This window comes from Drosophila montana, unplaced genomic scaffold (assembly GCF_035044405.1).
Source record: "Drosophila montana isolate Dmon_TW-CO22-7 unplaced genomic scaffold, ASM3504440v1 contig_1455_1, whole genome shotgun sequence".
In the NCBI taxonomy this organism is placed as follows: domain Eukaryota; kingdom Metazoa; phylum Arthropoda; class Insecta; order Diptera; family Drosophilidae; genus Drosophila; species Drosophila montana.
The window spans coordinates 412,719-437,031 of NW_026996406.1; the positions used below are offsets into that span (position 1 = coordinate 412,719).

Consider the following 24,313-nt stretch of genomic DNA (forward strand, 5'->3'; position numbering starts at 1 on the left):
TCTTTCCAACAAATGTACTCAGTTTTGTGGCTCAAGCAATTGAATGGTCAGCTCAAGCGTACATACACACTCACACACACACACACGCGTGCTCAATTGACACTGCTGGTCGTGGGCAAAGGGGTTAGGGTTGGCGGGCGATTTGGTTCATTCGCATTGTGCGGGTGCGAGTGGCTCAGCAAAAGCTGAACAATTAACTTAATTAACTAATGATCAGCGCGAGCTACGCAACGAACTGAACGAAAGAGTGCACTTACAACTGCCGCCCCCTGTCGCTTCCTTTTTTGTTACCTTTCCCCAATTCTCATGCAATTGTTCTGCTCTCTTTCGTTCAATCTCTCTCTTCCTCTCTCTCGCTGGCTGTAGCTTTGCCTTCGCTCGTTTTAGCTGGCAGTTGATTCCGGCATTTCATTAAGCGCAGTTCGCTCGTTGTCTGCATCCACGGTTCAAGCCTTATCAAAAGCGCTCACACACACCGCACACACATACACAGTGATAGCCCGCGAGTTACCATGCTTATGAAATTTGCATATTTTGTGATCTTTAGCGTCTGCTGGTCACACTGCGCCGGAAATAATTTAGATCATAATGTATTTGGATCAATGGATGGCGCCACCAGCACCGAACGTATTAATGCGGCAATGCGTTGCGTGAATGTTAATCCACAGCATTCGGTGGATCTGGAACAGGTGAGATGGCAGCACGGATTCGAGATTTTAGGTGTACATTCTATGAATTGTCTCTTGCTGGGGTTTTTTTTTCGGAGCACCACCCACGTTTTGGATCAGGAAACTTTTTATCCATTTGGATCCTTTTGTTTCGAATCCTGTTGTATTTATATTTACATATTTGTATTATTCGAAAAAGATTAGGTATAGTTATAGGCAAACGTTTTTTTTTTTGAGTACTGGATTCAGGTTCGAATTTCGCGCAACAGATTCTGCTCCAGATATGGTTCTTCGTAATGAAAAACTTGGAATTCCCGGCTCGAACTTATGTTGACAACTAATCCAATTAGGGCTGATTTGTGCTAATTAACCCCTTTAACTTAAGGGCATATGTCAACGCTGGGTCGTCTTCCCAGACACTCAGCCAGCCGATCAGCGAGTGAATCGTTTAGTCAGCCCGTCCGTCCGTCTGTCCGTCTGTCCGTCCGTCTGCATGCGGGCTAATAATTGCGGCAGTCCGAGTACGTGACTCGCATGCAAATCGAAATTGACGAGCCCGATGTATCTGCATATATATAGTATACATCTATATCTACATGACTTTAACTTGTTCAATTATAATTGAATTATTGTAAAATCTAAATGTACGCAGTTAAAGGCAGTTGGAGTAGAACTAGAAAAATAGAAGTTGCCAAATTGAAGTCGAGGGTATTGGATGGTTTTTCTTAGAACCGACACCTGGTGCAACAGCATATCAAAGCACTTGCGGATGTATTTCATGGTGACATGTTTTTATACCCTTTCAAAGGCTGCTATAATTTTCACATCAAATGTGTAACGCCTGGAAGAATAACCGAGTTATTTTCGACTGTCTGTGCAAACGAGTCTCTCTCTTTAAAATCTTCCATCATGAAATTTTACAAAGGTCTTACTCCGGCAGACCGCATATATATCGGAGACGGCCGGATCGGACATCAATATCATAAAGCTGACATGAGGATTGGTCATTATATTTTTGTATGAGAAACTTTTTGTTTTTTCAAGATAACATGACATGACATGACATGACATGACACTGTCTTTCCCATATATGAGACATATCTAATCAATATCGGGTTACCATATGATATAGCTCTGTAGGAAGAAACAGTCAAAAGTGAATTTCTGTATGTCAAAGTGATTTCAGGATGTTTTCACCAAGCTCTTTCGAGCCTTAATATTCTGCTCACATATTTGCAAAACCAGAAATCACATTTATAAAAGGGTATTTAAAATTCGACGTGCCGTAGAATTGTTCGTTTTAGAAGTGATTCCTTGTGTATATAAATATAATATATAAATAAATTGAGCGCAGTTTTATATACATCAACTTGACTTTATACAGATAATGGGCCTGTGGTATGGCAGCGAGATCATAATGCATAGTCAAGATTTTCCCGGCGTCTACGAATACGATTCGTGCGTTATAATTCATCTGACCGATGTGACGCAGCAGGTGAGTCCGAGTCCAAGTCGAAAAAGTGAGAGATTTATGAGAAATTGTTGTTTTGCTTTGCTTTCAGATGCACAACAGCAATATCTACAACAACAACAACAATTATCGCAACTACAACAATCGCAATCAGAATCAAAATCAAAACAATTATAGACACATCTCGACCACGCCCCAATACGGAGACAACGACGAGTATGTGCGTCAGAATTCACAGAATTCGCACAGGACGCGATTTCTGCGGTTGGTGTGGAGCGAGCGGGACAACAATCTGGAATATACCTTCAACTATACGACAGATGCACCGGGCCAATGGTCGAATATTGGCGATCAGCGCGGCTCTCTGGTCACACTGAACACCTATACACAGTTCACGGGCACCGTCCAGGTGGTCAAAGCGGTCAACGATCATCTGGTGCTGACCTTCTGCGGCAACGACGTCAAGAGCTCCATTTATACGGTTGTGCTGACACGCAATCGCCTGGGCCTCAGCACCGATGTGAGCATCATCATCAGTCAACCAATTTGCCAATTGCCTGGCATACTCTGTTCACAAGTGGCAAAGCGGCTATATTAGTTGTCCGTGCAATGTCCGTTTGTCTGTCTGAAGGCAAGCTTATTAACTTGATCCGCAATTTAGGATCTGGATTCAATGAAAAGTTGATTAGGAATCTTTTCCGATCCTTGAGAATGAAAAAAAAAATTGTGTGTCGAAAGTAAGTGGACTCCTTTTTCCATGATCTACGCAAAGATCGAAGCTAAGAAACAAAATTTTGTATCTGCCACAGTTTTAGAGTCACATTAAGATATGCCAAATAGGAATCTTTCGTTTAATTTTCGTTTCAAAAATATTCCGATCCATGAAAATGAAAAAAAAGTGTGTCGAAAATAAGCCGACCTACGCAAAGATCGAAACTAAGAAACTATCAAAATTATTCATCTGCGACAGTTTTAGAGTCACAACAAGATATGCCAAATATGGCAGAAAGATTAAGCATGGATCATTTAAAGCTCACCTCTGCCTTCTTTATTGCTTTAGATGATAGTTTGACAGCCACTGCCTTTTGGGTTAACAGTTTTACAGTCACGTACTCAAAAGCCATTACGATCCATCCTTCGCCTCTAATCATTCTATGAACAGAGTATTGTGCAGTCGTAACTTTATCACTTCTTAAAAAAATATTGACCCACCTTTCCTTTCTCATTCCTCTTCCTAGGAGCTGCGCAGCATACGCAGCATGCTCTCCCGCCGTGGCCTCTACACGGAGACCATACGCAAGGTCTGCAACGGGGCCGGACGTATGGGCGTTGGCCTTGTCGCGCTGCTGTTGTTGCCGCTAATCGCCGCCTGGGGGCGTCGCCAGTGAGTCGCAGCGTAGGAATCACATTCCAGCCATACTCTATGTTTAATTTATGCATAATCGACTTACTTAAGCGTTTAACTCTCGGGCAATACGGCATCTAGTTGCAGCACGTCTAACCAATTGCTTAGATTCGGTGCCTTAATTGCTTTTGTCTCCTCAATTAAACTCAATTAGTTATTTGGCCCCTCTCTTACCGCCCTCCCTGCTCTCCTCTCCTCTCGTCCGGCTGTCTTGGCTTAGGCTAGATACGTGTAGGCGTTAAATGCGCTTTTAATTCAATTATCAACTCGAGACAAACATTGTTTCTAAGTTTGTATTCCGTTCATAATTAATTCCCACGCTGGCCAAAAAGTAGGCAACGCAAATTCGAATAGAAAATTCCAACAATTTCACATTAATCAGAATATTATTCATATTATTTGTCGCTTATCAAAACGAATTCTATGTTTTTTTAGCTGGGACTTTACTACAACCTGAGATGCGAACCCTGCTGGTTCCATGTTTAGCACAGTTTTTATACCCACTAATCATTGAAGATACGGGGTATATCGCTGCTGAGAAAAGGTTTGCAACAGGCGGGGCATAATTTCTTTTCGTATTCACATCTATCTCTCCTTTATCCCTTTGACGATATCAAATACTTTATCGAGTTTTCTAGAGAAGCCTTATTTAAATTTATCGATAACTTTATCGTTTATCCCTTTGACGATATCAAATACTTTAACGAGTTTTCTAGAGAAGCCTTATCGATTATCGATTATCGATAACTTTATCGTCTATCCCTTTGTCGATATCAGTTACTATAGCGAGTTTTCTAGAGCAGGCCAACTTTATATCCATTTATCGATAACTTATTTCCGTTTCCCGATAAATATGGCTACCCAGCACCCGTTTTTTTCAGCATATCTCTGAGATTAATCAAGCTAGAAAGATCAAATTTTCAGATTTTTGTATACCTCAAGTTTTGAATACCCTTTCCCAGCTGCACTGAGGATTAAAAATATTGTAATTTGATGTAAGCCCCTTGAGTTTTTGTTTGTAAATGAATGTCATATTTATGACCAAAAATTTAAATAACTTTCGAGCAATAAATATATCAGTTATATAAGAGTCAATCTGAATTATAAAATAATCAATCTTTTTATCTACCTGCATGTATAAAAGTTGAGTGCAGGGTATCGCGCAGTCAGTCACTCTCGCGTCTTTCATTTGTTTACTAAGATATAAATAGTATATAAGATTTATGGCCATGGCAACAAGCATATTACCTTAATCAAATCTGCGGCAACAAATGCAAAACCTTTCCCCAGTTGATCTTATCGCAAATGTTGGCAAGTTTTGGGCTAGATTCGGATCCGGGAGAAATATATATCTTATCGTGGACGGAACACGCGATTGTTGGCGGTAGTCTGGCGAGTTTTATGCTTGTTTTTGACTTTGTCTTGATAATTTCTTTTTATACCCTGAACCCATTGAAAATGGCTAAACAGGGGTATAATGTATTTGTGCAAATGTATGTAACAGGCAGAAGGAAGCATCTCCAAGCCCCATAAAGTATATATAGTCTTGATCAGCATCAACAGCCGAGTCGATCTATCCATGTCCGTCTGTCTGTCTGTCCGTATGTATGAACGCAAGGATCTCGTAACCTATAAGAGCTAGGGACTTGAAATTTTAGGTGTAGGTCCTCCTAGTGCCCGCGCAGATTGAGTTTGTTTCCGATAATCGATAACTTGCCCCGTTTCCAAGAAATCGATAAAAATCGATATCGAAATCCTGTTTATATAGTATAGTATATATAGTATATATATATCAATTATCTTTCAGAGGGTTCAGGGTATCCCCTAGTCGGGAACTCCCAACTAGAACCTCTTACTTGTTATACTTTTGTTTTTTTTTTTTGGGGGGTGTTAGTAAAAGTGCGAGCGTTGCGCCCGCTTCAAAGTTCTCCGACTCGGCGACGCTTATCAGTCCCGAAAATATGAGTGGGCATTATTGGATGGTTCACTTTCCGCTAACGATTCGTAAACAAGCGGCGGCTGGAAAGTTTTGTCCAAAATTATGATTGGAATCTTTTGACCGGTTGCACAGTGCCAAAGCATTGCGAGACAACGTGCCGACGCTTATCTCTTATCAGGTCGCCGAAACCCCTACACACTCAAATACGATTCCATCCCTTCGAGGGGTTCCACCCTTGAACTTGAAGTGCCTGCATTTGTTGTTGTTGCTTATTATTTATTATTGCATTATTATTTTTATTATTATTATTGTTTGCTCTTCAGCCTTTTGAGCGCACGCTTTTTATAGTTTTTTTTACAATTGTGTGCTTTTTATTTATTAATGTTTTTTTTTTCTTCTTAGATTGACTAAGCAGCGCCTCCCCTTTGAATGCATTTGTTGATAAGAAAAAAAAAAGCAAACAAAAACAAAGACAACGTCACACGTTGACGGCTCATGCACAGTTATATATATATATATATGTACATATTGTCAACCAAGAAATACCTAAAGTTCGAACACGCTGCGAACAGCTGGTGCAAATCGCGGTCATCTATAGGTGGGCTCTCTTGACTGACTTGGGTCAACAACAGGATGTGCCCTTAGGGCATCAGTGGAGTGCACTTGGATGGGCTCTACTTATAAATAGAAGTCTTAAAGTCTGGCAATGTAGTAGGGCCCCGTCTCCATATATCAAGAAGAGAATACACTTCAAAAGATAAAGGTCTTGCTTGGCATCGATAGATAAGCTGTCTGCGCTTCCATAGATTGATCAGCTGAGGTGACTCTTGTACATAGATCATACAATAGAAATCGCTTTGGAAATACAATTCACAATTGGTAAGAGCTGGTTGGAACACTATCACAAATATAGGAGTTGCCATAATACGCCCACAAGGATGGCTCCCTTGGGGAGTACTCACAAAGGCCTCTCCATTTAATTTTCTAACAAACTGGAATATCCAGCAAACATCTCTACTAGTTTATTTACAAACAGGCGAACAGAAATTAGCAACAGGTAGCTGCATTAAAAATTATTTTCAGTGCTGCTCTGCGCCAATTCAATAACTTTCAGTGCTGCCAGTTTCTTAGTCAATTTAATTATTTTCAGTGCTGCCTATCACCAATTAATTATTCCAGGTGCTGCCCAGCGCTTACAATTAGTTTTGAAGTACTGCCCAGCGCCAATACGTTACTAAGTGCTGCCTGGTACCAACTTAATTCTTTTAATTTTTGAAGCTGGGAAGCACTTCATAACCTTTTGGCACTGGGCAGGACTTAAAGAACGTTAGGAGCTGGATAGCACTTCGAAAGTGATTGGCGCTGGGTAACACCTGGAAACCAATAGGCGTTGGCAGCATTGAAAATTATTAAATTGGCGCTGGGCAGCACTGGAATTATTTATGCAGCTGCCTGCTCTGCATTTCTGTTCGCCTGGTGTTTAATAATATTTGCGACTGCGAAAAAACTTGTTTGCTTTTGATATTTCGACTGGAACTGATTGATTTGTTTTGCGCTGGAGCTTGATCAAAAGTACCAAAAGCAAACCTGCACATATAGAGAATCTAAGAATATCCTATTATATATAATAATGACTTCTAGTCTTTGGGCTTAAAAGCTTTCTAGAGGATACTTTGCATTATTGCGCATATTTCGAAGGGAGTACATATACGGAAGTCGGTCGGGTCTGACTAATATATCAAATACATATATACCTGTCGATTAAAACGTGCTCTGGTCTACATATAGGCACTTGCGAGTTGTAGGTCGTAAAAGGTCGGCAAAGGGATGACACATAGCCGTAAAGCTAGTATGGATCTTGGGGTATAAACAGCATATTTAGCATGTATAAAGTAGCTGCAGTTGGGTCTTGAGTTATTGGATGAGATAGACAGACTGTTAGATTGTAGATTTATTGATAGATAGATAGAAAGATTTGTTGATAGCTCTTTGAATACGTCAAACAGCTTCCATTAGCTTTAGCTAGGCGATTGACAAATCGCATGAATTGTCGCTGTGCGTAAATTGTGTCAACCGTGCGACGCTTACGTCAGCCATACCCTATACATTCAAGCTGTATATATATCAAAAATATATATATATATTTAAATAGAAATTGAATATATATAGTATAGAGGATGACGACTTTGCACTTTGCACTTTGAGCTGCGCACATGGAAGTTTGCAGCAGTGCAACAGGCACCTGTTCATTGAGGCAAAATATAAACAGAAAAACTGTGTCGCAGTTGCACGAGTCCCATTCCATAAACTAATCAATTAATATAGCCATCATCAAAGCGTTGATAGAGCTACAAAAAAAAAAAATTAAGTCAACTTACAAGCGATAACCGGACTAGACACAAATCCAACAAAAAGGCGATAAGAAGTCGTGCTATAAAAGCAGCTGCTGCGGCCTGTCAGCTCAACAGAAACGTTTTCTTAGTCAAGCGCGACAAATGCTCTAAGCAAAAATACCGCAAAAATACCACGAAAATACTGCAAAAATACCACAAAAAATACCAAACAACCCCTATAGAGCCTGCTCTATAGAAACGCAACCCAACTGTGATAGCTACTCCAAGTACTTACAACAAATCCAGCACAAAAATATGTCGGCGGCAAACAAAGTGAATTATCTGGTTGGCTCGACGTCGCGCTTCATAGTCGGACGCAATGCCGTACAGACGGTCTATTGGAGGACCTCCGCCGGACCCGATTCCCGCATGCTGAAGACCAAAAAGACCTGTGAATTTGATCGCAGCCAAAAGGCGCCGCAAAGCGTGCGAATGCAGAGATCGAATCGCAGCTTCATCAGCAAAGAGTAGCTAAACAGCTGCCACGCCCCCTTTAATAATGTAGTTCCTATATTCACGCATTATACATATATATATATAAATTTTTTTTTACTAGTTGTATTTATTGTTAGCACCAAAGTTGAGCTGCCGTGAGGCGATGCCCTCACATTAAAAACCCAAAAACAAAACAAAAACCAAAACAAAAATAAAATGAAAAGAAAAAAATACTCATTTGTTTGCATTACTCAATGGAAACTGGGGCTAGGTACTGGGCACTGCTGATAGGGGGTCTCACGCTTATGCGTCATCCATCCCATTGGGCTGACGAACATGACATCAAAGCATGCCACGATCGGGCTAAATCAATGGATCTGACACAGTTAGATAGGCTGTGTGTGATGTGAACTTGAAAAGAAACCCGCTTCGAATCACAATTTTCTTAGCTAAATACTACGAAATACTATTTTGAATAAGGAAGCAAAAGTGTCTTCTTTTTCACAGTGAATTGATATGTTGACAATGGGCGGAAAATAAGTGAAAACTGGGTTAAATATTCGGAAGAATGAAGATTAAATGCCCATTTTGGTATTTTTCTTACGGTGAGTTGAGTTGACCAAAATAGTAAAGTTCGTAATTCTCATACTGTATTGAAAAACTAATAAAATTGTTAAGAAAAAAAAACTTATTTCTCGACCGATTCTTCCCACAATGTCGTTTTATACAGTACTCCTATTATATATATATATATATATATATAGTATTCCATATGATACGATTTTTCTCACATTTTTAATCTCGTAAGAATTCAGACATAAACGTTTGCAGTTGCTAGAAAATGAAAGATTATTGATCTGTGTATACTATTCCAGAAACTTTATGTTAAATTTGGGGGCAGTTAAACCTAAGACATTTGATCAAAAAACCTGATTTCGATATCGATTTTAAACGATTTCGTGGACACGTGGCAAGTTATCGATTATCGGAAACAAGCTCGTGCTGCGCGGACACTAGGTGGACCTACGTTCCAAATTTCAAGTCTGTAGCTCTAACAGGTTCTGAGATCGAAGCATTTATATATACAGAGGGACGGACAGATGGAAAGACGGACAGACAGACGGACATGGCTAGATCGACTCGGCTATTGATTTTGATAAAGAATATATATACATATATACTCTATGGGGTCGAAGGTGCTTTCTTCTGCCTTTTAAATACATTTGCCCTTTTTACCCATTTTCAATGGATTCAGGCGAAATGTAGCTTCAAACGAACCGAACATCAATCTTTATAGGTCTTACATCCTTTATTGATACCAAAAATTCTCTCCGACTGAGCTAGCAGAAGGCACATTGAACTATTTATAAAAAATGTATAAAACTTGCCGATTCCAACATTATTCTCTTCCAAGGTATTATTAGAGCTTGTCTTGAGTTAAAAAATTCAAGATTAATTAAACTCGACTTTTTATACCCTGAACCCATTAAAAAGAGGTAAACAGGGTATAATGTCCCCGCGCAGTTCGAGTTTGTTTCCGATATTCGATAACTTGCCCCGTTTCCAAGTAATCGATAAAAATCGATATCGAAATCCTGTTTTTTGAGCAATTTTGGTAAATAATAAGAGCTAGAGTCACCAAACTTGACATGTAGCTTCTGGAAAAGTATATATATATCAATAATCTTTCATTTTATAGCTATTGCCTACCTAATTAAGCCACAATTTAAATGCAATTGTCATTTTGAGAATACACGAATATTTTATAGTACAATAAGATCTACTACTGAAAATTTCATCAAGATCGGCTAAGAAACACGAAAGAAAATGTGTTTTCAGTTCAGGGTATCCCCTAGTCGGGAGCTCCCGACTAGAACCTCTTGTTACACAGTCAATTCACGTTAATATCATATAAAACTCACTTGAAATTCCTTTTTAATTATTTATGTATTTTTATTTAGTTTTATAATTATTACATACATTGAGTTCTCTCATATATATCATTTATTTATGTTTGTCGGATTTCTTTATTTATGGTTTGTTTACTCCATTTTTTTTTGCTGTCTGATTTTGTTTGTATGTATTTACCGTCGTTATGTATGTTGTGTGTTTGTGTTGCCTTTACGTTTAGGTTTTATAATTTCCTTTTAGATATCGATCGTACTTAATTTGTATAGTATTTAGCATTTAGTTAATATAATTCTTCTTGTCGTGGGTGAAATGTGTTTACGTTTTTTTACGTTTATTTTTCTGGTTTTTTTTTAATTATTTTTCCGTTTTTAAGTATCGTATTTTAATCGTTTACTTAAAATTACAGCCTTTATAAATAATTATTTTTTGCCTTTCCTTAAGTTTAGACTTTTCCATATTTTTGTTTGTTTTCTTTTAATTTAATATGTTTTTGCTTTATACTTCATATTTCGCTTGCCGTTGTACTACGTATCCGTATTTTTTTTTTCTTTAACCTTTAACCTTTAACCTTTCTTTATAATTGTTACTAAATATATGTATGTATATAGAGACCTTTTATGTTTTTTTTTTCGGCATCATATTTGATGTATTTTGAATAATTTGCACACATGTATAATATATATATATATATATATATATGTATATATATATAATAGTTATCTAAATATATATTCATATAGATTTCATATTTGACAATTTCAGTTGGGCTTAGTGTCTGGCTTTGCTTTTGTTGTGTAGTGTAGTTGTAGTGTAGTTTTTTTTATTAATTATTTATTTATTTTGCACACGGAAGTTTTTGACTTGTACACATAAAAACCACGGAAAAAGTACACACAAAATGTTTGACGTCTTTTTTTTTTAGTTTTTTGAAGATTTCTTTTTTCTTTTAATTTTCTTTGGTTTTTGATGCTTGGAATATGTTTTTCTATATTTGTTTTTCTATGCCACATTTTCTTTTCTCTTTCTTTTTTTATAAGTATATTTTCTTTTCTTTTTTTGCCTAACTCAATTCACACATCGAAAACAGTTTGCATTTCGTTGATCTCAAAAGAGAAAAATATATATTAATAATTATTTGTAATATTTGTATTCATAATATATAATATATATCATTTTTTTTGTTTACTTTTTGGTTTTTGATTAAAAAATATTGCAGCTCAAAATTGTAATACCTTTGTTTATTATTATTATTATTATTCCTTTTGCTCTTCTAGATCTTTTAGACAGTTTGTATATTTATGATGATATTTGTATTATTATTATTATTTTTTCTTTTTATAATTTTGTGTTTAAACCAGAACCTAAACCTGAACTTGATCTGTGTCTTTTATTGTATGCAAGTGTTGGGCTGAATTTCTCATATGTATTACGTATTTCATGTCGCTCTACTTTATGCTGCTCGTATTAATACTCTATATATATATATGTATATCTTATGTGTTTGTAGTTGTTGTAGTTGTAGTTGTTGTATATATAGACTCTTATCGTGTGGTAAATTTTTAGCTAGAGCTTTTCGATTTGTTGTACGGAAGAATTTGGATACATTTCAATATTTGTTATCTTCGTGTGTTTTTTTTAGCTAAAAGTTATCATTTATCTAGAAGTTTTTCCTTTAGCTAATCTTTGCTACTTTTAACTGGGCGCCTAACATGTGTGTGTGCGTGTGTGTGTGTGTGTGTGTGTGTATCTTCAGCTATGTATCTAAGATGTAGTTTGCAAATTTGCTTCAGCTGCACAGTTTGCAATTTCTAAATACAAATTCAGGCTAAGGAAATATTCGCTTTGATTTAGGTGGAAAATGGGAGAGGAAAATTCAATTTAATCGTTTGCAGAATTTTGCACTTAATTTGTCAGCAGAAGGCAAACGAAATATTTCAGTTAAAAAAAATATATATGCAACTAAATGGTTCACCTAGAAAAAACCAGTGTTAATAAATTCCATATATATTTTGGTTTTCGTATATGACTAAAAATACTCAACAACAATTGTTTTTCGTTTACTTGAAACCATTTTTAGCTACAATTTATATGTTCTATATTTGTTTATATATATATATATATACTAATATCGTTTAAATATTTTTCTATGCATTCCGACGCAACATGAAAGAAAAAACACGCGTTTTCCAACACTCAAATCATAGTTTTTTTTGCCTTTCTCGTTGCTTTCACCATTTGCCATATGTTTGTTGTAGTTGTTGTTGTTGTTGTTGTTGTTGTTGTTGTTGCCAGACCCGAAATTGATACGATATCGAAATTGTCTTGTATATATATATACTAAATCTGTGTGTAGAAGGTTCTCAAAAATGCTTTCGCTGACACAGTAATGATCCAAAAAAGAACGTGTGTTTTATATCAAAAGCAAAAAATGAAACTTTCTGGATTTTTGAGGGGGGAGGGGGGGGTGGTAGGATCTATTGTTATTCGAACTAAAACTAAACAACGTTTAATACAAATACGAATTCTAGCCCTAAACTGTGAATCGCTCTATTACAGCTATCTCGCTCTAATGTAATGCACCTGTGAGTGTGTTTTTCTTATCTACTCTTCTCTCAACTATTCTCAGCTATTCTCAACTATTCTCAGCTATTCTCAGCTATTCTCTTCTATTTGTTGTAGAGTTCGTTGCACGTTGTTTATTGTATTTTGTTGTATGTATTTCTCAGCTAAATCTTGATTCGCTAATTCGCTATAATTCATATGCATGTTGATTCAATTGATTCAATGATTCAATCAGTATTCAATTCATTATTCACTCTTACAATATATAATAACGACAGCTGCGAAATGACATGAATGTGTCTGAGTGTGTGTGTGTGTGTGTGTGTGTGAGAGTGTGTGTTGGTTGTGTGTGTATTTATCAATCACATTTTCTTCTGTGTATGCTTTTTTTCACTATCATAATATTGCTCTATTATAATATCATTATTATTTTTGATATCTTTAATCAATTGAAAATTTGATGCTGCCTTTCATTTTGCGATTCGACTAATAAGTACAATATCATAAAAATAACACTGTATATTTATGTTTTGTTCTGTACCATTGTTGTAAATATAAATATATATATATATATAATATACACATATATTTATATATATATCTCAGGTTTTCCATTTCTATAACCATATATATATATATATAAAACGCGCTCGCGACTTGCCCGAAGGAAACAAAAAAAAACCAATTCCAAATCAAATTTTCAACTATCCCCCCCCCTCCCCAAACCCCCTCTGCCACCCCCCTCGGTTGTTGCCTGTGTGTGGCATTTGAAAAATTCGTAAACACTTTTTTTTTTTTTTTTTTTTAGTTATTTTCGTTTGTTTTAATATATTTTTTAATTATGTTTTTTTTTTTAGCGTCAGTCTTGTGTAAATTAAATTTTACTTCAAAAACATTTTAATGCACACACACAAACGCGCGCACACACACACACACACACACACACCCATACATAGCTCTGCAGGGGGCGGGGGAGCGGGGGGGGCGTCGCACGCGCTTTGCTTGTTATATAAAAAATGCTTCCGCTGCTCGACATGTACCTATATATATATATAGTATGTATATATAGTATGTATATACGTATCGGTATATATATATATTTGATAAAATGTATGTTATATATATGTATATACATATGTATGGTATATATGTATATAGGGGTTTAATCAATTCACACGTAGACGTTTTTGAAAAAATGCATTCTTATTTAACGACTTTGCTAGTACTTTTGAATGAATCGCATAATAAGTAGAGATATTGTTGTTGTACACTCAGATATATATACTATATATATATTATATAACTAGATATACACTATCTTTCTATATATGTATATGTATATATATAGATATACTTGTACGGGAAGAGTTGAGAGACAAATTTTTAGCAAATCAATAATAATTGAACATTTAGATTGCGATTATATAGCGGCATATATGCATATGGTATATATACGCTTAAATAGACGTTGCCTGACTGCACACTATGAGATACCCTTTCGATATGCGAACTAGTCTAGTTGGAGCCGAGGGTAGCTAGCATATATACTAGTTGCATTTAGTTGCAATCGGACACGGGAAATTCGCTTCGTTTCACTCGCAAGGGTATTCAAGCTTCGGCTAGCCGAAGCTACGACTTTTCTCTGCACTAATTAACAGCTAATTTGACACAACCGTTTTAATTCTCAACTCACCGAATCTAGATAGTTTGGAGATTCGTTGCACGTTTGCGAATTTGCACTTTGAAGCGTCCTGAAAGTATGCTACAGTTTTTTTGTGCACATTACGTATACGCCGCGCATCTCTCTGTGTGTGTGTGTGTCTCTGTGTGACTGTGTGTGTGTGTGCGTGTTGTGTTGTAGGAGAAAACATGGAAAATAAAAGAAAAGAAAATCAATAGTTTCGTTTCGGGCTCTCATTTATTTGCTTGACAATATTGGTAATTGTTTGGCTAACTTCGAAATTTAGAAAAAAAAAAAACTTCTATATTACACATCATACACAAAGGGCAACGAATTTAGTACGCGCAAGCAGCCAAAAAATCAAATGAGTTGGTACAAATACAGAGTATATATTAATTAGAAGAAACGTTGAAAATTTTGCAAATTGTTGTTAGTCGGCCAAAGTTGAAAAATTGTAGACCTTTATTTATATTATATAGAAGAACTGCTAATCGGAACGCCAAAATTGAACCCGAAACAAATTAGGTTTGGCCAAACGTTCGCTTTCAGTATCATCTCACTGATTGGGCTACAGTCGGTAGCAAGGGGGGCGGGGCGGGGAGTGGGTAGGGAAATAGTAGCAGGGGGGGGGGGGGGGGGGGGTAAAGAGATTCGATTCGGGTTAGTATGAGATTGGGATTGGTGTTAATCGAAAGAATTCCTGAAGAAGTTTGGATATGCTTTGATCTCGACTCGAGCCTAATCTCTAGAGTTGGGGGGGGGGGGAGGGGGGAAACGACGTTGCGACTTGCTAACCCTAACCCTGCCTAAACCTGCTGCCAATTGTGATAGTTGTTGTTGTTGCTGCTGCTGCTTTTCGTTGTTGTTGTTGTTGTGGCACGAACTGCAGCCCATAATATGAAAGAGTCTGGGGCTTAGAAACGAAACAACGAACAATAGAAACGAAATACAGAAAACTATGAAACAATTTGAACAATCGGGGTAAACAAAATTAACGAAAAATTATGAAACTAATTTCAAGTGTGGCGCCACCAATGCTGCATTGTTTTTTTTTTGGTTTCTGTTTTTTTGTTTGGTATTTTCTCTCTCTTCATTTTGGTTTCCTCTCTCTTTCTTTTGCTCTCTCAGCGGCATCGTTCTGGTTCTGTCTTCTGCCGTTGTGGCTCGAACTTTGCCCTCTTCCTTCTGCTCCTTCTCTCTCACTTTCTGTCTGTCTCTCTCTCTTAGTTTCTCACTCTCTCTTTTGTCTGTCTGTCTCTCTCTCTCGCTCTCGTTGCTTGGCAACGAGACACGCATTGCGGGCCAAGGCGCTGGTTGTTGTTCTTTCCCTTTCTTCATCTGCGTCTTCTTCTGTTTTCGTTTTGCTTTTGCTGTGCTCCTGTGCTCCTTTTTCTTTTGTTTTTGCTGCTGTGTGTGCATGTGTTCTTCTGTTCTTCTGTTCTTCTGTTAGACTAGGCATGATATGGGAGACTACATGGACATGCGCCAATTTGTCACCGAGATGTTGCTTTTGCTATTGTTGCGATTGTTATTGTTGCTGCCATCATCAAACTCCCAGGCGGCAGCATGCGGCGGTGCATGATGCGGCATCGGTGGCTGGGTTTCTGATTGGAAAATTAAAATGGATCTTGGAATTGGATTGGGGTATCAGACTTTTTGGCTAACATACGCATATGCTAAAGCGCTGTGCGTCGAAAGTGTAACTCAACTAAAAGCAATTCAATTAATAAATAAATAAGTATAATAGATAAATAAGAAGAGAGTCTGTTTCTAGTGTGCGTTCTTTTTTCTTTATGCTAAAAATAATTAAGTAGCTGTTGCTTTATTTTTTTTTTTTTACCTTTTTTTAGTTCTCTTTTTAGCTTTCCTTTCTCTTTCTGTGTGTGTTGTGTTTGTTTTTATATTTTTAAATAATTGTGATGATCTTGTCGCTTTTCCACATATATAGCATATAATTACTCTAGAGCTGCGCGTTTGTTTTCTTTTTTTTATTACAGTTTTCCATTTAATTGCTGTTTTTTTTTTTTTTTTTAGGTAGGTTGTTACTTAATTCTAGAAAAACGTTGCTCCTAACTTGAGCCGCACTTTAATCAGTTGATTTTTGCTTTAAAATATGTATATATAATAATATTTTTTTTTTTGTTTGTTTTTCGTTTTACTTAGCTTTACAGTTTTATGCCTTTTGCTATGATATATATATATTTTTTTTTTGACTAATTTGTGTTTTTTTTTAGTTTTTGCTTAGCACATATATATATATTTATATGCTTTGACGTTATGTATATGTAGTATACAATATAAATATTCACTATTTTTATTTATTTATATATTTGTGTATATACGCGTGTATAAACTTAATAGATTTCTTTTGACGATGGGACACAATCTGCTTCGACTACTGCGCTCAGTAAAAACTTAAGAACCTCTGTCCTCGAGAGTCAGACAATAAATTGAGTTACAAACAGTTTTAAATCTTAAACGTTTTTTTCTTTTATCATTTTTATCATTTTGTATGTATGTCAGCAAAAATGTTCATAATAATTATATGCCATTTGTATATGTATATATATATATATATATTTATATTTTTTTTTTAACCTAAACAATTTATTTATGAATTTTTGCTTTTTGTTTTTCAAAATATCACGTATATATCTTAAGTTATGCCTTGGATTTATTAGTTGCTGTCTGGGGTGTGTGTGTGTATCTGTGTGTGTGTGTGTGTGTGTGTGTGTCAGTGTTGGGTATTGCAGGACATTTATAACTGTACCTCAACAAAAATACATAACCTAAACTATTTCGCGACTGGCTTAAGTACACTGCATGTGTGTGTGTGTGTGTGTGTGTGAGTGTGTGTGTGTGTGTGTGTGTGTGTATGGGGCTTATCTGGTGGTTGTAGTTTTCAACTAGAGCATATCAATTATTTAATTATTGCTTTTATTTTCGTTCTCTTCTTCTCTTTGCTTTTGTTTTTATTTTTTTGTTTTTGTCATTTCTAATTATTGTTACGATTCGATTTTTAAAAATTTGTTTTTTTTTCCTTTTAATGTTATATTTAACTATGCAACAATTGAGTTTTATCTTTAAACGTTTACAAATTTGTCAACAAGTTGAAGTGCGGCGCTGGCAGGCGAGGGGCGAGGGGCGCGGGGGCGGGGAGGGGGGCGGGGGGGAGGCGACGGCAGCTGCGGGGGCGTGTCTACTGCTTGGATTTTGCAGGTAATTTGTGAAACCTCTGGGTTCGATTTTCATTTATTTTTTATATAGATCTTTTATTTTGTGGGAGCAAATAAATGTGGTTGATCTTAAGGCAAACATACGCATAAAATATATATTCGATTAATTTCTTTTTTATTTTAATTTTTTTTTTGGGTATTCTAATCGATTTTTCAGCCAAATTTTGCACCAATTTGTGATTTTGCCGCCGTCGCAGTTGCCTTTGCGCGCCGCAAGTTTTTTTTTTTTTTTTTTTAGAATAATTTTATTTTAGCTTTAGGCCAAGTTTCAACAATGGTTACGTAACAAAAAAGGCTTCAATACGCTTCGTACAAAGGGAAAAAACAACAGTTTGAAGATTTTTATGCTGCCGCTTCTTGCGCTTAGTATTTAGTTTAGTATTTTTTATGTATGTATTGTATTTAGCTAAATACTCGTGTAACACACTTATTTGAGTGTCTATGTATTGCTTTAGTTATGTTTTTTTTTTTTATATCTTTTGAATAGTCTCGCTATGTCCTAGGCATATAATTAGTATATATATTTATATGTATGCATGTATATATATGTGTATATGGTATATTGTGTATATACTTTCATACTTGTTGCTCATTTAGCTAGCATATTTTGAATATCTTTATTGTATAGGTTTTCCGTTTTTTTTCTTCCTCTTACTCTTTCACTTTGCTTAAGTGCTAATATTTTTGTTTTCAGTGTCTGCCTTTAGTATTTTAATTCGTTTTAACATCAGTTTTTTCTTCGTTAAGACTACAATTTCGTTCAGTTTACTTTTTGCTTGGCTTACAAATATTCTATATAACTTACGCATGTACGTATATATATATATATGTATATTTTAGTATGTGTGTGTGTGTGTAGTTGTGTTATCTTTTAGCTTGCGCGCCTGCTTTGTGCGGCGGTTTTTATTTTTTTTATATTTTTTTTACTTTTTTTTAACTAAGTATTTAGTTACGTTTTGCTTTTGCTTTGTATCGCTGTATGTGTATAACATTTACCGTTATCATTTACAGTTGCATTTACATTAATGTGTATGTGTGTGTGTGTTGTGTGCGTGTGTATTTTATATAAATTAATATTTATGCATAATTTATGTCTTTCAACTTTCGTTCTGCTGCCCGCCCCGTTGCACGCTCTCTTATACTCTGCGCGCTTCTCTTCTACCCTCACTCTCTTCAGTATATTTGCCGTTCGTTCTACTGCCTCAATAAATAATATTCTAGCTGACTTGACTTGCTTCTCTCTGTGTGTGTGTATGTGTATGTGTGTGTGTGTGTGTGTGTGTGTGTGGGTGTGTATCTGTCCCATTTGTGCTAAATAACCCAAAATTATAAATTTCTACATATAAATTTATTTCTGCTGTTTATTTCTGTCTTTCATTTGCCGTTTGCCAGCAGCAGCAGCAGCAGCAGCTGCAACAATGTTGCCTGCACTTTCCCCCCACTGCCCCCACCACTTACCCCTTTGGCAGCCATCCCACCTCTCCGCTAATTGCACATTATTAAATGTTGCGACTGGAGTACAGTCAAGTCTGACTCGCCGCCCGCTCTCCCCCCCTCCCCCGCCCGCTCTTAAGCCTGCTCCATCAACTAAAAACATAAGCTGCTTATGCACTTCTTCTGTGTGTGTATGTGTGCATGTGTGCATGCGTGTGTGCATGCGTATGTGTGTGTGTGTCCTTGGTTGATTTCCAACTGTGTATCTATACGTATCTATAGAAAATGTAGCTATAGAAAATGTAGCTATTATAATATTTTTAAGCAGCTGCTGCCGTTTAAATAAATTCTATTAATGCTTTGCTGTAGTTGTTGCTATTGTTGTTCTTGTTGTAGTAAGTAGCATCAGTTTTTTTTTAGTTATTGCTTTTGTTGTTGTAGTTGTTGTAGTTGTTGCTGCATCCTCAAAGTTAACAGGGATAAATGCCTACAAGAAACAGTCGAAGAACATTTTGCATACATTTCAAGCATATTCATCTGTGTGTGTGTGTGTGGATGGTGTGTGTGTGTGTGCTCACTACTACATGTTTACGTTAGCTACAATATTATGCACAAGCATCATAACAAAAACAAGAATTAATTAGATAAATGGCGCAGTTACAAAAATAAATATTTTCATATACAAAAATAAAATTCTTTTTTCTTTTTTTGTTGCCTTTTTTGACTAATTCTCCTTCTTCTAGGGCGCCCCCTAGCGGTACAAATAAGTGGCGCGTAGGGGCGGGGGCGTGGCATTTAACTAATAATTGACGCCTAGAGCGCAGTGTGTGTGTGTGTGTGTGTGTGAGAGAGTTAAATTAAAATATAGTAAATTAATTTAGCAATTAAAATTAAAACTAAATTTTTGTATGTTGTATTCTTTGTGCGGAAACTGCGGGCAACTGCAGAGCGTGGCGGGGTTTTTTTTTGCAGCGTTGTTCTAGTGGCTGTTATTGTTGTTGTAGTTGTTCTTGTTGTTGTTGTTGTAGTTGTTGTAGTTGTTGTAGTTGTTGCTGTTGCATCTGCTGCTGCTGCTTGTGGTTGTTGCTCGGGCAGCTCTCAACGAAAAATCTTGGCGACTACGAAAATTTGTTGTTCTAGTTGTTCTGGTTGTTGTTGTAGTAGTTGTTGTTGTTGTTGTTGTTGTTGTTGTGGTTGTTGTTGGTTTGATTTAACCTTTTAACGGCGTTGAATGGTTGTGCAGCAAGAACCGAAAAGAAAGAAAGATAGAAAAACAAAGCGTACACAAAGAGGTGTGTGTTAAAAACTACAGCAAATATACAGATAAATACGGTAATATATAGATAGATATATATAGATATATATAGGATATATACGAGCAAGCATCGGAGAACAAAGTGTGTTCAGGCAAAGGGAGCGAAAGAGAGAGCGAGTGAAAGCACGCTAGGCGGAGAGAAAGTAAAAGAGAGAGAGAGAGAGAGAGAGAGAGCATTGCGCTCTATTTACCTTGATAGTTCTGAGGCCAAATGGTGGGTACATTCTGTAAGATAAGAGAAGAGAAAGAAAGAGTTTTAGTTTTTAGGAATACAAAAAAGGCTTAGCCTAACTTCTATGTGGCGCCATCTGTTGGGCAGAGGCGGGCGATCACTATTAAATGGTAGACCTTTCCCTGAACCCCAAAGTAAACCAGTTAGCCGAAGGCCAGTCGATAGATTGAGAGGCCCTATTAAAATATATATTAAGATATATGCTTCAACTAATCTGCATGTTAACTAAATTATAGGAAGGACAGTTAAAAATCCCAAAAACACATTTCAGAGTAAACTCTTTACAAATCGTATCCTAAAGAACCATCATATCCTATATCATACCATTCAAAACTGTTTTATCTTGGAGTTAACATCCCATAATATTAAAAAAAATAAAGGATAATTTCTATGTGGCGCCATCTACTGAGCAGAGGAGGTCGATCACTATTAAATAGATGGCAGAAAATTCCCGGAACCCCAAGGAAAATCAATTAGCCGAAGGCAAGTCGTTAGTGTGAGAGATCCTTAAAGGATACTTTGGTTTTTAAGAAATATCCTTCAGCTAATCTTTATTCTTCTGATGAAATGCCTTATATTAAAGTATCGATATAAAGGCATATTCAAACACGTTTCAGTTTTTGAACAAATCTAATCTTTAAATCCCAAAAAAAAAACCCATTTCAGAGAAAGCCCCTCTATCCCAGAGAAACCTCATCCTATCAATATCCCACAATATTAATCTAAAAGAGAATTATTTCAGGGAGTATCCTCCACCTTAACCATATCCCAGGACCCTGTATCTATAATAAAATGTTTTACTTTGCACTCACTATCCCATAATATCTATCTTAAGTATATGATATATGGTATATGGTATTTGGTTCGTCTTACTTACCATTGGCACGCTGTAGTACTGATAGAATGGCTGATATTGCATGGCTGAAGGTGGGTAGATGGCTGGAACGCCAGCGGCTGTAAAGTCAGTAACTAGTTTTGGTTAATTTGTCCGGCGTAACATAGATTGTTTATAGATGTGTTGTTGTTGTTGTTGTTGTTTGTTTTTGTTGTTGTAGAGAAAGAGAGTGAAAATTGGAATATAAAAAAGAAAATATCGTTTTTAAAACACACAACTAAAGCCATAAGAACACGGAAACTTAAAGCACACAATCTGATGTAACTAAGAGATAGATTATCTATCTATTATCTTCAAGCTCTCACCTGGCGGATAGACGGCAGCGGCAAACTGATCCATGGGTATATTGCTCATCTGTGCCGGCGGCGTGGTTGTATAATAAACGGCTCCATTTGTGGCCACAATCGACTGCAGCGGATTGGGCTAAGGGGAAAATTTGATAAAATATAACATATAATATAATATACTCTATTATAAGCCCGTGTCTCACCTGTTTCTTGATGGCTGGCGCAATGTTCAGCTTGCGATCGCGCAGCACCACGCACTCACCCTGAGAGAGCGCAGAGTTGTCGGGGAAGAGAAGAGAGAGAGCGCATATTTAGTTGAGAATTTTTATGATATTTTTTTCTTTTTCTTTTTTTTTGTGGCAAGAACTTGTTGTGTGTGTGTGTGTTGTGTGTGGCATCAACAGACAAGCCAAACGAAATTCAAATTGGAAATTCAAATCGAACGCAGCAGCATCAAAAAAATTCTCAATAGAAAAAAAAAAAACAGAACCAAAAGAAACTTAAATAAAAGGCGCAGTTTTTATATCTTTTTCTTTTTCTCTTTTTCTATTTTTTTGGTGGCAGCGGCAGAGCCCAAAAATGTGGCCAACAGATTGAAGAAAAACACGTGCCAAGCCAGAAAAAAAAAACGAACCAATATATATATATAAAAAATTACCATTACCAAAGTATGTATATCAAGTAGTATAGTATATAGTTTAGGCATTGTTTATGTGTGTGTGTGTGTATTAATTATTACAAAATGTCATGTACTGCAATTCGGTTTGGAATGTTTCACTTTGGTTTTGACTTTTGTAATTTTATGTCTCTGCGCGCGGCACATAAATTGAAACAACAAAAACTCGTTGCTTAACAAACGTACAAAAAAAAACACATAAAACAATATTGAACTCAACTAAGCGGATTTTTTTTTTTTTTTTGGATTAAAGCTTCCATCAGTTTGGCTTTACAACAATTTACGCGTCACAATCAAAATCAATTCAAATTAACAACTATTTTATTTTAATTCAAGAACGCCAACACCAAATCGTCAAGTTATTAATTAAAAATGTACAAGTTGCGTGTGTTGAATACTCAAAAACTAACCTCGAAAAGGACAAGGACATAAATTCTTATTATGGGTTAGTTGGAGAATGGATCTGTCGAAAATGGATCTGACTTCGGGATCGGACTGTAAAGCTAGCAGTAATACGTTATCGGGTTGCCACCTAGTAGAGTGCTATGCAAGGTTTATTTGTATAGAGTTGCCACCTAGTAAAAATGCGTTACAATAAACATCACAATGATTTCTGATCGAATATATATTGTGGGCCCCCTATAAACTGGTTATGTCGAATGGATCTGACTCTTCTGTAAAGCTACAAATAATACGTTATCGGGTTACCAGATAGTCAAACTATGCACGGATTACTTTCATGGAGTTACAATGTTATTATATGCAGGTTATTATGAGTGTGCTTGTGGAGATTTTGGGTACTACTATGTCGAATGGATCGGACTGTAAAGCTAGCAGTAATACGTTATCGGGTTGCCACCTAGTCTTTAGATATGCAAGGATTACTTCTTTCATAGTGTTGCCACAACAGCACAATGATTTCTGCTTGAATGTAATGTGAGCATCTGTCCTGTTTCTAAAGCTATCGGGTTGCCACCTAGTACAAATCTGTGTAAGGATTATTTCCATTATGGCAGTGCTTGAATGTATTGATTCAGATCTTGGGTACTATGTCGAATGTAGCTGATTTGTCTGTAAAGCTACCAGGTTGCCACCTAGTCGAAAGCTATGCAAGGATTATTTCTTTTATGGAGTTGCCACAAAAGTAAAGAAAATAGTATCTGGTTGTAGAGATTTTAGGTACTACTATGTCGATTGCCACCTAATACAAATCTGTGCAAGGATTAATTCTTTTATGGAGTTGCCACCTAGTAGGAAGTGCATTAAAATATATTTAAACAATGATTTCTGCTTCTCGAATGTATTGTGGGGCTATATTACAATTACGTGATTGTTCTATTAGCTGGAAAATTCCCTTATGGAAAGGATTTTCATGCTATCCGATAAGGTTTCCTGTTTTAGGGTAGCTTTTTTAATGCTATCCGATAAGGCTTCCCTTTATGAATTTTAATTTACCTGTATTGAAAGGATTTCTTTGTATTTAAGGAAAGTTTTTCCAAAGCTATCGATAAGGTTTCCCGCTTTAATCGCTTTCTACCGAGCCCGGAGCCGGTTACATGGGTCAGTTTATCTTTAATTGGCAATTAGGCGCTGATAGCCGCAGCAATTTGCACTTGAGATGCATGAAAAGCCATCGCAGGACCCATTCATGGGTCGGGAGGATGGGCGGAGCTGTGTCCTAAGCAAATATTTACGGAGCAGCTGCTGCTCCTCCTGCTGCCGTTTCTTAAAGTTGTTAAACGACTCGCGTTTGTATGCTTTTTCCGGCCGTAT

The 24,313-nt window shown here is 36.6% G+C and overlaps 3 protein-coding genes across 8 annotated transcripts in view; 2 read left to right on the plus strand and 1 right to left on the minus strand.

The window, feature by feature from the left end:
- The first annotated feature begins 403 nt into the window (after positions 1-403).
- LOC135432083 (kinesin-related protein 10) lies at positions 404-3,706 on the plus strand. Its single transcript, XM_064687559.1, has 4 exons — positions 404-689; positions 2,053-2,163; positions 2,231-2,659; positions 3,378-3,706. The coding sequence occupies exons 1-4, from the start codon at positions 513-515 to the stop codon at positions 3,525-3,527; spliced, it is 867 nt and encodes a 288-aa protein (XP_064543629.1). The 5' UTR covers positions 404-512; the 3' UTR covers positions 3,528-3,706.
- A 4,269-nt stretch (positions 3,707-7,975) lies between these two features.
- On the plus strand, positions 7,976-8,544 carry LOC135430881 (uncharacterized). The gene has a single exon (XM_064685704.1). It carries the CDS (start codon positions 8,132-8,134, stop codon positions 8,345-8,347), a length of 216 nt encoding a protein of 71 aa, XP_064541774.1. The 5' UTR covers positions 7,976-8,131; the 3' UTR covers positions 8,348-8,544.
- A 7,249-nt stretch (positions 8,545-15,793) lies between these two features.
- bol (boule) overlaps positions 15,794-24,313 on the minus strand; it is a 29,876-nt gene continuing 21,356 nt past the window's right edge. The window contains exons 4-8 of one of the 6 annotated variants that reach the window (XM_064685502.1): positions 22,068-22,127; positions 21,883-22,000; positions 21,560-21,651; positions 20,642-20,675; positions 15,794-16,069 (exon numbers count right to left, since the gene is read on the minus strand). In XM_064685502.1, coding sequence (XP_064541572.1) covers positions 15,936-16,069; positions 20,642-20,675; positions 21,560-21,651; positions 21,883-22,000; positions 22,068-22,127 — 438 coding nt within the window. In that variant the 3' untranslated portion in view covers positions 15,794-15,935. Of the gene's footprint in view, positions 16,093-19,501; positions 20,351-20,641; positions 20,676-21,559; positions 21,652-21,882; positions 22,001-22,067; positions 22,128-24,313 lie in introns of those variants that run through there. The other 5 variants (XM_064685511.1, XM_064685519.1, XM_064685536.1 and 2 more) reach the window with 5 other exon arrangements.

Excerpts from the sequence above, each read along its gene's own strand:
- LOC135432083 (XM_064687559.1), top strand. The coding sequence starts at position 513 with ATGCTTATGAAATTTGCATATTTTGTGATCTTTAGCGTCTGCTGGTCA. Across the intron at positions 690-2,052 it reads ATTCGGTGGATCTGGAACAG|ATAATGGGCCTGTGGTATGG; the intron begins GTGAGATGGCAG and ends GACTTTATACAG. Across the intron at positions 2,660-3,377 it reads GCCTGGGCCTCAGCACCGAT|GAGCTGCGCAGCATACGCAG; the intron begins GTGAGCATCATC and ends TCCTCTTCCTAG.
- LOC135430881 (XM_064685704.1), top strand. The coding sequence starts at position 8,132 with ATGTCGGCGGCAAACAAAGTGAATTATCTGGTTGGCTCGACGTCGCGC.